This window comes from Pelobates fuscus, chromosome 7 (assembly GCF_036172605.1).
Source record: "Pelobates fuscus isolate aPelFus1 chromosome 7, aPelFus1.pri, whole genome shotgun sequence".
Taxonomy (NCBI): domain Eukaryota; kingdom Metazoa; phylum Chordata; class Amphibia; order Anura; family Pelobatidae; genus Pelobates; species Pelobates fuscus.
Genome location: NC_086323.1, coordinates 166314193 through 166329637, shown reverse-complemented (window position 1 = coordinate 166329637; position 15445 = coordinate 166314193). Strand labels below are relative to the sequence as shown.

Genomic DNA, 15445 nt, shown 5'->3' with positions numbered 1-15445 from the left:
TGGGCTGTGAGCTCCCACTCGGTACCTCTCTCTGAGTAGGAAGGTAAGCATAGAAAGGTTCCGGTCAAGGTCAAAGTTGTGTGTGGACATTTCCCAAGGTATCACAGTGTAATGGTAGTCGTAGGAGCTTGGTTATGCCGATGATGGTCATGGAGAGGAAGGAGTCACATTCTTCTGCACTCCTGGGGGGTTGTTTCTTTTCCTTTTAGAAGGGGTCTGCATTCTGTTACGCTGGGGGAGCTGCATGGTGGTGTGTTCGGTAGCGAACCATACCAGTCCATCATGTTCATGTTTGGTGAAGGTAGGTATGTCGTGCACTGATGATATGGCATGAGTGGTCCCCTGGTACGTTTTGATGCGCGCAAAAGGGAAACCCCACCGGTATTTTACATTATGTGTCCTGAGCTGGTCAGTTATGGGTCTAAGTATTCTCCATGCTTGGAGAGTGGCCCATGAGAAGTCCGGATAAATTTGTAGTGGCGCATCGTGGAATAGTAATGGTTGGGTGGTCTGTTGGAGGGTTTTAAGTATGTCTTCCTTTTGGCTATAGTAGTGAAGCCTGCATATGCCATCTCTTGAGGCTGCCGTGGGGTCTCCCCTCAGTTTAACGGCCCTGTGGGCTCTGTCCAATAGCAATTGGTTGGTTGGTGGTTTATTTAGGAGGTGGTTAAACAGCTCTGTCAGGGTTGTCACCAAATTCTTCTGTTCCCCCTCAGGTAGGCCCTTAATCATGAGGTTATTGCGGCAGCCTCGATTGTCAATGTCATCCAGAGATCTATGGAGTGTGGAGAGATTGTGGGTATGAGAGGTCATTGTGGCTTGAAGTTGTTGTACCTGGGTGTACAGCATGTCACTGTCATCTTCCAGGGAGGTGACTCTGTCTCCCACTTGGGGCACTTCTGTCTCTATATGATCGAATTTGGACTGAAACTAGGTCTCCAATTTTCCCAGCATGTTGGCTAGGTAGCTCTTGGATGGTAGGTTCCTTATGGCTTCTCCTATGCCCAGATCTGCAGTGCACATGGAGACAGTGGAGCCCTCAGAAATGCATAGGCCTGAGACGCCATGCTGGATTTCTGCATTGTCACAGAAGAACTTAGTTACAGCACCCAACTTGCTTGGCGGGTGTTTCCCAAAGGTATGTTGGGATGTCAGGGATCGTTTTTGGGTGTCCCATCGTGGGTTCTCATCCCGATGTTTGTGGATTTTGCTGAAGGTTAGCTTGGAGAGCATTTAATGCCCGTCCATTAAGCTTGGACGTTGACTCCATCCCCCTGATGCAATATAGTTGTATGAGAGAATGTGTAACTTGCACCATAAATATCTGTAAAATGTTTATAAATGTTATTAAGGGGATGCTAGTAGCAGATAGATCACAAGCAGAATGGATTGCCCTCTCTCCCTTGATAAGCTAACTAGACAGGTTAAAGAAAAAAAGAGTAAAAATAATTAAGGTAACATTAAAGGATCACTATAGGGTCAGGAACACAAACATGTATTCCTGACCCTATAGTGTTAACACCACCATCTAGTCCGCCTGGGCCCCTCATGCCTCCATAAATATAGCAAAATCTTACTGTATTCAAGCCTGACGCTGTAGATCTGCATGCTGTTTGTCTCAGAAAAACAAGCAGTCTGCTGACATCATCAGAAGTGGTAGCCTGATCAAATCACAGTGCTTCTCCATAGGATTGGCTGAGACTGACAAGGAGGCAGATCAGGGGCAGAGCCAGCACAATTCAAACACAGCCCTGGCCAATCAGCATCTCCTCATAGAGATTAATTAAATCAATGAAACGTTATTATTTTATTATTTATATAGCGCCATCAAATTCTGTAGCGCTGTACAATGGGTGGACTAACATGCATGTAATTGTAACCAGACAACTGGACGTACAGGAACAGAGGGGTGGAGGGCCCTGCTCCATGAGCTTACATTCTAGAGAAAGTTCAGTGTCTGCATGCAGAGGGAGGCGACACTGAATGTTTGGATGCATTTTAGGCAGTCATGACCCAGGAAGGATCTCTAACAGCTATCTGAGGAGTGGCAAGTGAAGTTATCACTAGGCTGTAATGTAAACACTGCATTTTCTCTGAAAAGACCGTGTTTACAGCAAAAAGCCTAAAGGTAATAATTCTACTCACCAGAACAAATTCAATAAGCTGTAGTTGTTCTGGTGACTATAGTGTCCCTTTAAAAGTGATGAGTCATGCACCAAAAAGTGCACATTGATAACGGTGACTAGCAATACCCCATGCACATTTCGGTGCAGTGCTACATCGTCATCCACCTTCATCTGCAGCAAAGTTTGTACTGAAGGGGATCCTCCTAATAAGGGTTTGTCTCAAGTGGAGGCCTCCCGGGATATGAGCAATGATGAACATCAATGCCTACTAGGCATGCCTACAGTGTAAACAATAACAACTTGGATAAGCCACCCCTGTAAATGCTGGATCTTCTGTATCCTCTACACGATGTGACTGGAAGTGCTAGCACTGAACAGCTTTCTATCAGCCTGGGTACAAGAAGCAGAAGATCATCCACCACAGTCCATGGCTCTGTCACATTACATGGAGGGAGGTGAGCTGGCACAGGGTGTAGAAACCAGAAACCACAAAGGTATCGGTGGTTAGGGACAAATAGGTGCACAGAGGGCGGAGGGGGCTCAAAGAGGCACACAGAGGGCTAAGGGGGGGGGGCAAAGAGCTGCACAGAGGGCTGATGGTAGGGCAAAAGACACACAGAAGGACTGAGAGGACACAAAGAGACACGTGGGGGGACAGCAAGGCACACAGCAAGCTTCCCTTTTTCTTCCCTTTACTTGATTGTAACCTTTAGCTACCTAACTGATATTATATGTTTCTTATTATGTTATTTAGTCTGAAAACACCAAAAAAGTAAAAAAAAGGTAACTGTCAGTGGACATTCAGATGAAAGAGTTAGTTGGGTCCAGGATGAAGTGTGAAATTAAGAGCTGAGAAGAAGCCTCCTCAAAGGATCTTACAATCTCGGAGATTAGTGAGATGTATAGTCCCAAGAGATCCTGCTAATTTTGTTTTGGGAACTACTGCAGAGTTACAAGTTTGTCATTTTTTTAAGGTTTTTCACGAACTGGAATGAAAAAGTTCGGTTTCATAAAACACATTATTAATCACCCATTTTCACAAGTGTAACATTTACATGAGCCACGCTTCTCTTCACTTTACAGTTTATATGCATTGCCCTAAATGAATAACCATTATTTTTTTCTTTTACAGGGTTCTTTACCCAGATATCCACACTTGCTGACGTACAGGAGAATGTCATGGCTTATCTACATGTCTTGAGCCGGCCAAAGGTTATCGACCAGGAGCATGACGTTGTGTGGACAGAAGCATATGTTGACAACACAGTAAGTATAAAATGTGTTCTTGTCTGCACTCTATCTGACTTTTTTTCTGAGTTTCTGTTTATTATCAGATCCGCTAGCATATGTAATGCATTACTGTTGTGTATTCTGGAATCTGTTTATAGCGCTGCTGTGTTAATCATAGTACATGCTAATTATGCCTGAAATAAGATACAACTCTTTTCCCAAACACGAACACTATCATTGTTTATTTAATTGTACTCCAGGGATTTGACGATACCGCACCAAGTTGGCTTAAAGACAACTAATCACAGGCATATTTAGGATGAGTAATAATTATAATAACATGGCAAATAAAAGCACCAATAATTGAAAAATAAAAATAATTCTGTATATCTTACATGTATTTTCATTATGTTAATGTCAACCACTTATGAGGACAGATTTTTTAACTTTAATTTTCTACTTACAAAATATAGATATTTATTTTAAACACAGTTGCATATGTAATGTCATGTCCCTTTCATTGCTGCTTCACGTTATTCTACTTTTTTTATCTTTTAAATATCATCATACACTATTACAGATATATTTGTAGACTCTTTCCTAATACAATATAGTCATTCTTGTAACTGTGTTAAACTATAAACATGCATTTCAGTGATTTATTTCCTTTGATCCAGAAGACAATTCTTAAACTGATCAGTAGCTGCCAATTTCCCCAGATCCAAGAGGACTCTCACAATGCGGTACCAGAATAATATTTTGTGTTACTTCTCCCATTTTCTAGATAACATTACGCAATGCTTGTGAATATTTTACAGTGCTCTGGGCACATGTATAGATAATTAGATTGCAACATCTGAATGCAGACATGCCTGTTTAGACACCACAAACACCCCGTTCCGGGGGAAAGGTGTGCAACTTTATGGTTTCCATGCTTTCTCAATGCGTCGAGTAACTGATAGCAAAGAGATGTTTAGTATTAGCGACAACTAAAGAGGACATTAATTTTGGCCTTGTTGTGCTTTACCAGCTTCAGAGGTTTCACCAGCCTGTTCCACTTCAGGCATCCATCCGCAGACATTTGTAAGAAAAGACAAATTATGCATCTTCTGAATGAGTATTATGTGGAAGGATTTATCTAATTTTGTTTTTATTTGTGTTGCTATTCTGTAGCTTTAACTGCTGTAACTGTATTGTGGAGTCACCAATTAAATATCAGATTAACAAACGAAAATTGTGCTAGGACATATTTGAGGTTGTGTTTATTTTATTTAATATTTGTTCTACAATAATCTTTTTTTTTTTGTTAAGTCTGCATCTCTTGATGACTGATATGTCAGCAATAGTGATGTACCGAACGGTTCGCTGGCGAATAGTTCCTGGCGAACATTTTTTTCTGAGTTTCCACGGCGGGCGAACACATGCGCGATCCGCCCACCTCACAGTCAGCAGACACATTCCAGCCAATCAGCAGCACACCCTCCCTAGCAGACCCTCCCACCTCCTGGACAGCATCCATTTTAGATTCATTTTTTATTTTTATTTATTTATTTATTTAATTTTTTTTAAAGAATTCTTTATTTTTGTAGTGCATGGAGGTATAACAAATGAGCATGTGGTACCCCAACGGCATTCCTCATGCTTTTCAAGTAACAATTGTAACAAAAGGGTATATGTTAATACCCTACTCTGCGCAGAGCCCTCCATGGGTGAAGATGGATTAATTTTTTTTTTGCGCTCAGTTTTTTATTTTATTTTTAAGTTCGACGGGTATGATGGCTTTTTATTTGGCCTTTTTTAGGGCTGAAAAATTAAGATTAGTTGAATAGTAAGTTGAATTTTACTTTACAGGGTAGTAATTGTATTCCCCCTCACTATTTTTTAGGGTGAGGGGGGTAGGTAGGGACTTTTCTATTTTGGTGTGTGACTAGGGGCTTGGGGACCCCTAGTCACCTTTGATGGGGTAGGGGGGGGATTTTCATTTAGGGCCCCCACCCGCCGCTCAGGGGTGGGGGCCGGGGGGGGACAGTAGGTCCCCCCCCTTATTGTTGTTTAGGGCCCCCACCCGCAGCTCAGGGGTGGGGGCTGGGGGGAGGACAGTAGGTCCCCCCCTCTTATTGTAACTTAGGACCCCCACCCGCCGCTCAGGGGTGGGGGCGGGGGGAGGACAGTAGGTCCCCCCCATTATTCTTTTATAAGGCCCCCACCCGCAGCTCAGGAGCCATGTTGCTCTGTATATAGAGGGAGCCATGTTTACACTGTATATAGAGGGAGCCATGTTACTCTGTATATAGAGAGGAGCCATGTTACTCTGTATATAGAAGGGAGCCATGTTACTCTGTATATAGAGAGGAGCCATGTTTACACTGTATATAGAGGGAGCCATGTTACTCTGTATATAGAGAGGAGCCATGTTTACACTGTATATATAGGGGAGCCATGTTACTCTGTATATAGAGGGAGCCATGTTTACACGGTATATAGAGGGAAGCCATGTTACTCTGTATATAGAGGGAGCCATGTTATTCTGTATATAGAGGGAGCCATGTTTACATGGTATATAGAGGGAAGCCATGTTACTCTGTATATAGAGAGGAGCCATGTTTACACTGTATATAGAGGGAGCCATGTTTACACGGTATATAGAGGGAAGCCATGTTACTCTGTATATAGAGGGAGCCATGTTACTCTGTATATAGAGGGAAGCCATGTTACTCTGTATATAGAGAGGAGCCATGTTTACACTGTATATAGAGGGAGCCATGTTACTCTGTATATAGAGAGGAGCCATGTTTACACTGTATATAGAGGGGAGCCATGTTACTCTATATATAGAGGGGAGCCATGTTACACTGTATATAGAGGGAGCCATGTTACTCTGTATATAGAGGGAGCCATGTTTACTCTGTATATAGAGGGAGCCATGTTACTATCTGAGGTGGTTAACTATGATTGGCCCTGGCATGTTTGTTAGTCTGGCCTGCATGGTTGTCTGGCATGAATAAAAGTAGCATGTTTCAACTATATTAGTAGTTAGACTAGTTTGCACTAAAACATGTGCAAATGGGGAGTTTGCGGTTTTGCAAATGGACTGTTTGCGGTTGTTTGCGGTGCGTTAAACGGGGAGTTTGGTCTGTCACTGTGAAGCGGCTGTAACCCTTACACTACCTGATCGATACAACTTCATACCTGATGTTTTAAAGCATGTTATTCCAAACAATTTAGGAATGTTAGGTGATTTATGCCCTTTATGGATTATAACCAGACTCTGCATCAACTAGGTAATTTTCCATGGGAGTTTTGCCAAGGATCCCCCTCTGGCATGCCACAGTCCAGGTGTTAGTCCCCTTGAAACAACTTTTCCATCACTATTGTGGCCAGAAAGAGTCCCTGTGGGTTTTAAAAATCGCCTGCCCATTGAAGTCTATGGCGGTTCGCCCGTTCGCGAACATTTGCGGAAGTTCGCGTTCGCCGTTCGCGAACTGAAAATGTTATGTTTGTGACATCACTAGTCAGCAACTTTCACCAGCTTAAAAGACTACTCCGGGCACCAAATGTCAATAAAGTGGTTACAGTGCCCAGATTCACTAGGATCTTTTATAAACCATTATTCACTATGGGAAGCTTCTGCATTGGTAAGTTACCAGAGAAGATGACTCCTGCAAAGCACCTGGAGGACTCCACTTATGTGTTAAACCATTCAACAACCATTCTAATGCTATGACCACTTAATTGTCACAAAGTAGTTTAAGTGCCCAGACTAGTCCTTTTGATAGTATATATTACTACCCGTCACCATTCCATTTCACATTTTTGTTTGAATATATATAAATTGCTAAGTCACATGTGTGCAGTAAGCCAGAAGCTTCATAGAACTTGCTTCACCAGTCTTTTAGATGTGAATTCTGCAAAAGATGGGCATCCGCATTTTCCCCACACACCTCATGTAGACCACAAAAAAAAGGTTTTAACCTTGTTTTTATTTTGTTTAAAGAAAATTATATGATTAAGGCTACATGGTCATTATTGACAGGCTGCACAGATATAGTAGATGGAGCCCATGATGAAGTTTGTGACTTTCTTCTTAAGAAAAAGCTGGCAAAGACTACAGGATATTAATGGTCATTTGTAATTCTTTAATTCTTTAACTCCTGTCTGATCAAGAGGGATGGAAAAGACGTGTATTTACAAAGTAAAGCTTATATATTAGTTGAAAGTGGTTATGTGAGTCAAATAATTTTAGAACAATAAAGAAACCCTTCTACATATTATTATTAGCTTCATATTATTCATTTTAAATCAACTTTTACAGGGATGTTATGGCTACAACCGATGATATCATGTCTGCAGATGTGTCCATTTTCCAGCCAGATTCCACCTCATTTTATATTATAATTGGATTACCAATAATAAACCCATTAATCAACATAACAACAGAATCAAGGATTTGCTTTTTCCTTTTTACATCCTCTGCTCCTTATCTGCATTTATATATATTGCTCATATTTTGTTGTTTAATAGTTTATTTTATTTTTTTATTCTTTTTAAGCCTAAGGAACAATGATGTTCTATTCCACCATCGCATTTGTTCTTCAAGGATTCTTTTCTAAACGTAAAGTACCCGCTCAATTAATGTTTCCAGGACTATACAGCATTGCCATAGCCAAATAAACAGGACATTTGATGCTTGCATAAAATGTTTATAGACCAGACTGTGATGATAGAGTGTGAGGTTTGGTCCTTAAAAGGTTTATTATTAGCGTTATCCCACTAACTAACAGCCTGGCATTTCTCATATTCTTGCAAACATATTCCACAAAGTTCCAAACAGCAATTTTTGTTTAAATTCTTGCAACTATATTTAAAAAGAAAATGTAGAAGTTTTCATCACTTTCTGAGATACATTGCTATGATACTGAGAAGCAATATATCAGTTGGCCTTATCAATGTATTGATTGCAGGAGATTGTCATCATGAACCCAACACTAGAAACATTAACCAAGTGCCTTACAATGACATATTTACATCTCGATAGTTGAGATTATGTTGGGTGGGAATGCATTGGAGAGTATGAAACATTGGATAGTAATGATATAATATAAGCTGTCACTTAAAGAGTTAGCAAGGATTCATCCGAAGTTCACCTTAATTTAAACTAGAAGATATAACATAATTCAACGCTCAAAACATATCCCTGGTTCTTTACAATCCTCCCAAGGTATTTTCAGCTGAACTCATCTTAAAGTTAAGTGATTAGTGATTTCACCATCTTTTGGTAATAGACAAAAAAGCTTTATTGGATTAGCATGATGGTGGTGGAGAATCATTCCAAAACTTGTGATCAACTTAGCAATGAAATATCATGGACATCTAAGATCTTAAGGATAAGATCTACTGTAAATTCCAGTCCTCAGCAACCCCTTTAAATATATTGTAAAATACAGGGACTTACATAGGAACTCAACTGAGTCCGCTTTTTACTTCTGCTCTGTCTGTTGTCCCATGTGCTCCCTTGTTCTGATCACTATTGATGTTTTTTTTAACTTTGGAGTAGCTTTGTTAGTTTGTCCTCTCTCAATTCCAGACATTCTGTTATGATATTTTTACATGCCAACATACAGTGCTTATTGCCCACTCTAACCTAATGATGATTGACAAACATGGCTGTCTGCCACAGGCTCCTACAAGTTTAGATACTACACCAATAATTCCCTATAGGCTATTCCAGGCACCCACTTACTGTGGCACCATGCCACAGCCATCAACATCATGAGGGGCTTTTGTGTGTCCCAGAACAAGCAGTTGTGGCATATACCATGTTAATTCTTGATGCCATAAGCATGAGGCAATCAGTAATATCCAATCAGAAGCTGGGACAAATGGGGTTGCCATCCAGACAGTTTATTTTATTACTTATCTATACTATTCACCTCACTAAATGTTTTAATAGTTTTAACTAGACTTGTGTATAGAGACAAAATGTAATTCAGTTGAATCAAGTCATTTGTAAAAAAATTCCGGTGATCCAAAATTTGTTCGGTTTGGTTGAATTTTTCCCAAAATTTCAAATATTTCTGGGGAACAATGATTTGGACGAACCAAAAGAGCAAAGAAAATGGCTAATCAGTGTACTGCAAAAGAGAAATATTCTAAATATATTTTGCAGTGTACTGATAGGTGTTCCTGCCATTGGTATCGTAGACCAAGGGAGAATAAGTAACCAATGAAGGGAAGAAAGGAGGAACACCAAACAAGTCCATATTTTTATTTTTTTATATTGCATATTGATCATCTTTTTCCATCAATCATCACTTTTTTGATGCTTTGGATAGAACTCACGATTTAAAAAAATAAATAAGACAGTTTGTCTACTGTCAGTTTTGTTTGTTTTGTGAATCAGTCATATAGCGATTCAGAGTTACGCCCAAAACTCGGACTAATCACAATTAGTCTGAAACCGAATGCACAAGTCTAGAGTTTACGTATTTTGCTTGTTAACTTACCTAAGCACTACAAAAATAAAGAATACAAAAAAAAAGTCTAGAGCTGGGCTGAGTGAATGGAAAATGTCAGAAAAATGGCAGTTCTGCTGTCAAGTTTTGTGGAATCAACATTTTTTCGCTGTTGGTTGGTATTCAGATTTTTGGGGTTCTTATCATTGCGTTTAAAATTAACAATACAACTTAACAGAGACATTTCTCCTTACTCTTAGAATGTCCAGCTTGAATATTAATAATAGTGAAATATGACCATTTTTAATGAAACCAACATTAAAAGCCCAGAGGACACAAGCACACATATATTATTTTTTTTAGAAGAAATACATGCAAGTTGAATTTTATTTTCAATAATAGAGCTTATTTTAATTTACTGCAAAACCAGTTAAGATTAAATCCAACAATAAAAAGTATGCCTCACTAATCATTTGGTAAATTCATTATCACCAAGGCCCAAGGCTGTAAGAAATTAGGGAAATGTCCTAATCACAACGGAAAACTGCATGTGGAATTTCAATTACGCGTTACATCTTGCTAATATTCATTATAATTATTTTAGGTTATTTTCTTTAAAGTTTTCTCCTATGAACTTTATATCATTCATACAAAATCAAGATGAATTTAAAAAAACAACTTTACTATTACTTAAATGTAAAATACTTTTTTTTTAAATATGTATACATATATATTAATATTTTGATATTTTTAAATAATTTTTATGTTGAAAAAATATTTTTTTTTGAAGCTTCTCCAAAAATATTAAATCATGTGGAAAACTTATTCAGCAATATTAAATTGAGGCCATATCGAGATAATATGAAAAAAAAATAAGTCTATCTTTAAGCTTCTAACAGGTATTTGGATCGTTCCTGTATTTTGACTTGCCCTTTAGATTAATTAGAAAAACAGTTCCATATAACATTATTAAATATGGGTGCGGTGTTTTAAATCTTGCATTAGAGAACATTCATGGTAATCTTATTCTATCTTTACTTCTCTCTAGGCAAAGTATAATGGGGATAAAATATACCCCCCAAAAGCATCATCAATAATTGAAAGCATCCACTTTTTTTTTTTTTACAATATATTCCCCGGGCTTCTTCCTAATATAGATAAAGTGTGTTCTTGATCAATTACTGATACATTTGGATGATATAATCCACATAAGATCAATTTCCCATCTTCAGCTTATCAGCAAAAATGTATTTTGAAAAATAAAATATTTTATTTATTTCCTTTTTTTAATGTACTCTTAGAGAAATATTAAAATATAGACAATGTGTGGTAATAAAGACCCCAAGTCTCTCACTTTTGTCCAGCAGGTGAGTGGCTAAAAATAGAAGCAGCAGGAAGCCATTGTGTCTGTCACTCTATAACCTTATCTCATTAGCTGTGGCATAGGATATTGCAAGTTAATAGAGGGTACACTTTTCCAAAATAAAGGATGTCTCCATGCCGTCATTTTCTGCTTGTGGCTTTGGGAATCATTATAACAAAATATTACATCCTTTACGCCCAGTGGGTCAGACAAAAAGTGTCCTTACTAGGTAAATGCAAGCCAATAGTGATTGTTGGGTTGTTCTAGTCAATCATGTGATGTATTTGTTCCTGCTCAATATTGAGCTAATAATAGGATTGATAGAAACCCTCTAAAGCCTTTTGGTAATCAGCTGCAACGCATGGGATTTAATTTAATCTTCATGCCATCAGTCTTTCGGACAGCAGATGTGAATGGAAGATTAATTTGCACAATGATATCACATCTATAATAAAATTCCCACTGTGGTTCCAGATATAATTTTGGAGTTAATTGAAAACAATGACTCCTTTTTGAAATGGTAGGATGACAATATTAAGTATTCCCTTCAAAGCAGTTAAAAGCAAGGCTGAAGTTGGAAAAATGTATCAAAGCTTAAACCACAAGTGTCAGGTCACAGCAACACTTTAGCTGTTTGTGAATAGTTAAAATAGTAAACTTGCATACAGATATTAATAATTTTATCAACTAGCTGAATGGCAGTCAAGAGAAAAATCAAATGCAGAAGAAATAACCAAATTTGCCTTTCGTTAATATGGGTTCCACGAGGTAAACATTTGGCTTATACAGGCAATTCTGGACATCTAAATACCATTTGGCTGCCTTTTATATCCAAGTGAATAGAGCCTTCTGAAATTCCAGCCTATTGATTGATATACATGATCCAAGAGCCCCTAATGTGTTAGGGATTTACTCCCTGGTTTATGAAGAACTCAATTGCAAGTAAGGAGCACTCCATTGTGAATCACAACTCCCAAATAAGGGTCCATAAGGGTTGTGGTAAATGTCAGAGCCAGAAAAGGATAAAGAGAAACCAGAGTTTCTCCAAATTCAGAAGTCAAGTTGGGCAGTGAAGGATTGAGTGTTCAAGAAACAACCCAAGTGTCCAAAATCATTGTCCAGTGAAACAGAAGGGAGATCAGGAAAATGGAGCTAGAACAGAGCAGGGGCACTCTAAATCAGGAACAGAGAGCTAGATTTCTGGAAATGTAATTTTTTTCAAAATATTAAAATAACAAATATATCACATAGAAAAGGTATATCAACATATAAAAAAATAAAAATATTAACATATTTTTAAAAATATGCAATCATTTTCAAAGTTACATTTAAAAGGCTTTTCCAGAATTATTAAAGTGAGACCAAAGTTGAATTATGAATGAAATATTTCCTGCCTGTTGAACTTCTTTAATTACACTTTATTTGGTTTTTTTTATATTTCCATGTATATATATATATATATATATAAAATGACTACTAATATTATTGCTAGTTTTATTGATGTGGAAATTAAAGATATAAAATCACGTCTAACATACAGGGGTTTTCTAATAAAATAACAACCGTTTCGTTAAAATTGTAATAATATATTGCCCGTATAATACTTCTATTTTAAGCTATTTTTTTCTTCTGGGTATTGATGTCAATTAGTTTTGCCTACTAATTTTATTTGAGTTTTTACCATTAATGGAATCTATTTCAAACAACAGACATAGAACAAAAATGCTTTCCATCAAAAATTATTTTAATGAGAGACTAATCATTTTACGATGTGTATTAATAGAATATATATATATATATATATATATATATATATATATATATATATATATGATCAGAATGGCTTTTATTATTGTTTTATTGGCATTCAACCAGGTTTTCAACCTTCTTAGTGATGTGTCTCTTTAACTAGTTTAGTAGTGAATAAATCATAGTTATTTCTAGTTCTGGCATGAAAGACAGATATGTTTTAATAAGTGAAATCATAAGCCATATATAAAGGGACACTGCAAAAGAATACAAATGAATCCTTATATTAAACTGTACATTTTGAGAAAGATATAATTATCTAGAGGTTTCATCTCCTTAATAGAGATTCACTAGGTAATGTTTCTAATTTAGTTAAATAAATAATACTTTTATTGCCATTTCCAATTATTTATCTCCTACTAAATACCTTGCAAATATGGAACATATTATTAAGATCATATTATATAATCAGTTAACCAGCTTAAGGAAATTATGGACATTTTCTTATTACTAGTCATTTGTCAACTTAACTTAAGAATATTTAATAGTGTACATCTGTTTCATTGCTAGAAAATGTAGGAAATCACAGAGTAGGTCACAAATATGAATTCCAAAAATGGATACAGAACTAGTAGTGATAGTAAACAAAAAGTAATTGGAAAATAAAACATTGTTAAAATATGTAACATGCTTATTTTAGTTCTTTAAAGTCTATAGGCCATGATAAATTAAATATAAAAAGAAATACCTTTAAATAACTAAAGAAAAAAATATGGATTTTCTATTAAAACTAAACACTACAGTGTTACATTGTTCTTGTGCCTAATATTTGCTCCTTGGTTTCGGCATGGCCAATTTCTTGTGGTGAATAATATGTATTTGTCACTAAAAATAAAACTTTCACAGATTCCAACAGTTTGTGGTGACACTCACTTGAAAAGGCATCAGCTTCCTGTTTACTATATTTTACAATAATAGTGTCCTCGATGTCTGCACTTTGCACTGAGATATGTTTTGATTGTCTAATACACTCCAAGTTCGGCTTAAGACATTTGGTTGCCAACATAATATTGCTAAGCTATAAACACCACTGTTACAAAGATTCTATTTTAGTTATCTTTCATTGCGTGCTCCTAGAACACTGGGCTGTTTGACCTATATCCATTGACCTGCTCCTTGCTCTAGACATTTGGTGAAGCTTCCTCCATAGTGGGGTAGAACCCCTCAAAGTAATAAAATAACTGTGGTGGCATATGATGGTATATATGGATGCATTTGTATGTACTCGATATATAATTAATCAATCTCCCAGAAAACGCTTTTTTGCTTCACAACCAGATATATAACAATATACTTTCCATATTTGCTTTATTTCCTCATGATATTCTTGCATAATTCATGTCTGAGAGCATGAACATATTTTCCAAAGTAGAGATGTCCATCAAACATAGCCTTATTCATTGTTTTGTTGGTCTAGATCAGGGCTGGGCAAATGGTAGATCTCCAGATGTTCTAGTACTTCAACTGCCATGATGCTTTGCCAGAAGAGCAAAGCATAATGGAAGTTGAAGTTCTACACAACCAGATCATCTACCATTTGCCCTGGTCTAGTCTAGATGAACACTAACCAAATTCCCTTATAGTGTCACAAGCTGGCCTAGTCATATATAGTCTGTATAAGAAACACAGCTGTAATTGTCTATTTAAAAATCTCTCCAGAGACATTTTTGGTTGCACACCACAATTTAATTAGCAGATAAATCAAGAGCCTGTTTTACATAGTATTTAATTTTATTAATAACAATCTGTTTCTGTTTACTTATATTTTCTGTTATAACTACTATATTAATGGTATGTGTATCTTCTTCTGCATTCTATAATTCTAAATATTGTATTCTGAAATAAAATCTAGTTTAAAATGTAAATAACCATTTGTAATCCTCATGAACACAATGATTAGAAAACATCTCTCAAGGGGCTTGCATCACTCCTCTCCCTTTAAACATATTTAAAAGGAATTAGTCCATCAAGTACACCATTCTCAACCATTCGGTCCACTAATGGAATATACCTGTACTACTAATTTAGTAATGAGACTATCATCACTTCAGTTTTCATTATTTGAAAGACACACAAACCCAGTTTGGCTAGTCATTCACCATTCATTAAATATTACAATCCCTTTATAAAACTTTTGCTAATCTCTCAGCTCTTTCCAATTCAGTCTCTAGATCTTTCTGCTAAAACTTTATTTATTTCACAGAATTTGACTCTAAATCTCTTCCTGAAGTGAGATGAAGTGAGATGAAAAATAGTATAATAACACTAAAGCAGTCAACTGAAATTAATATTACGAGAAGACAACCTTCGGCACTTCAAATGTTGTGGACTACATCTGCCGTAGTGCTTTTACAGCCATAATACTGGCAAAGCATCAAGGGAGATATAGTCCACCATATCTGGAGTGCCAAAGGTTGCCTACCACTAGATAATAGACAGAAATGAGCAAATATAAAATGAATAAA

The 15445-nt window shown here is 37.0% G+C and overlaps 1 protein-coding gene across 1 annotated transcript in view; it reads left to right on the top strand.

Annotated features, from left to right (window-relative positions):
• CACNA2D3 (calcium voltage-gated channel auxiliary subunit alpha2delta 3) overlaps positions 1-15445 on the top strand; it is an 868261-nt gene that overhangs the window by 513056 nt on the left and 339760 nt on the right. The window contains exon 13 of the mRNA XM_063428162.1: positions 3259-3392. Within this exon, the coding sequence (XP_063284232.1) occupies positions 3259-3392 (134 nt within the window). The remainder of the gene's footprint in view (positions 1-3258; positions 3393-15445) is intronic.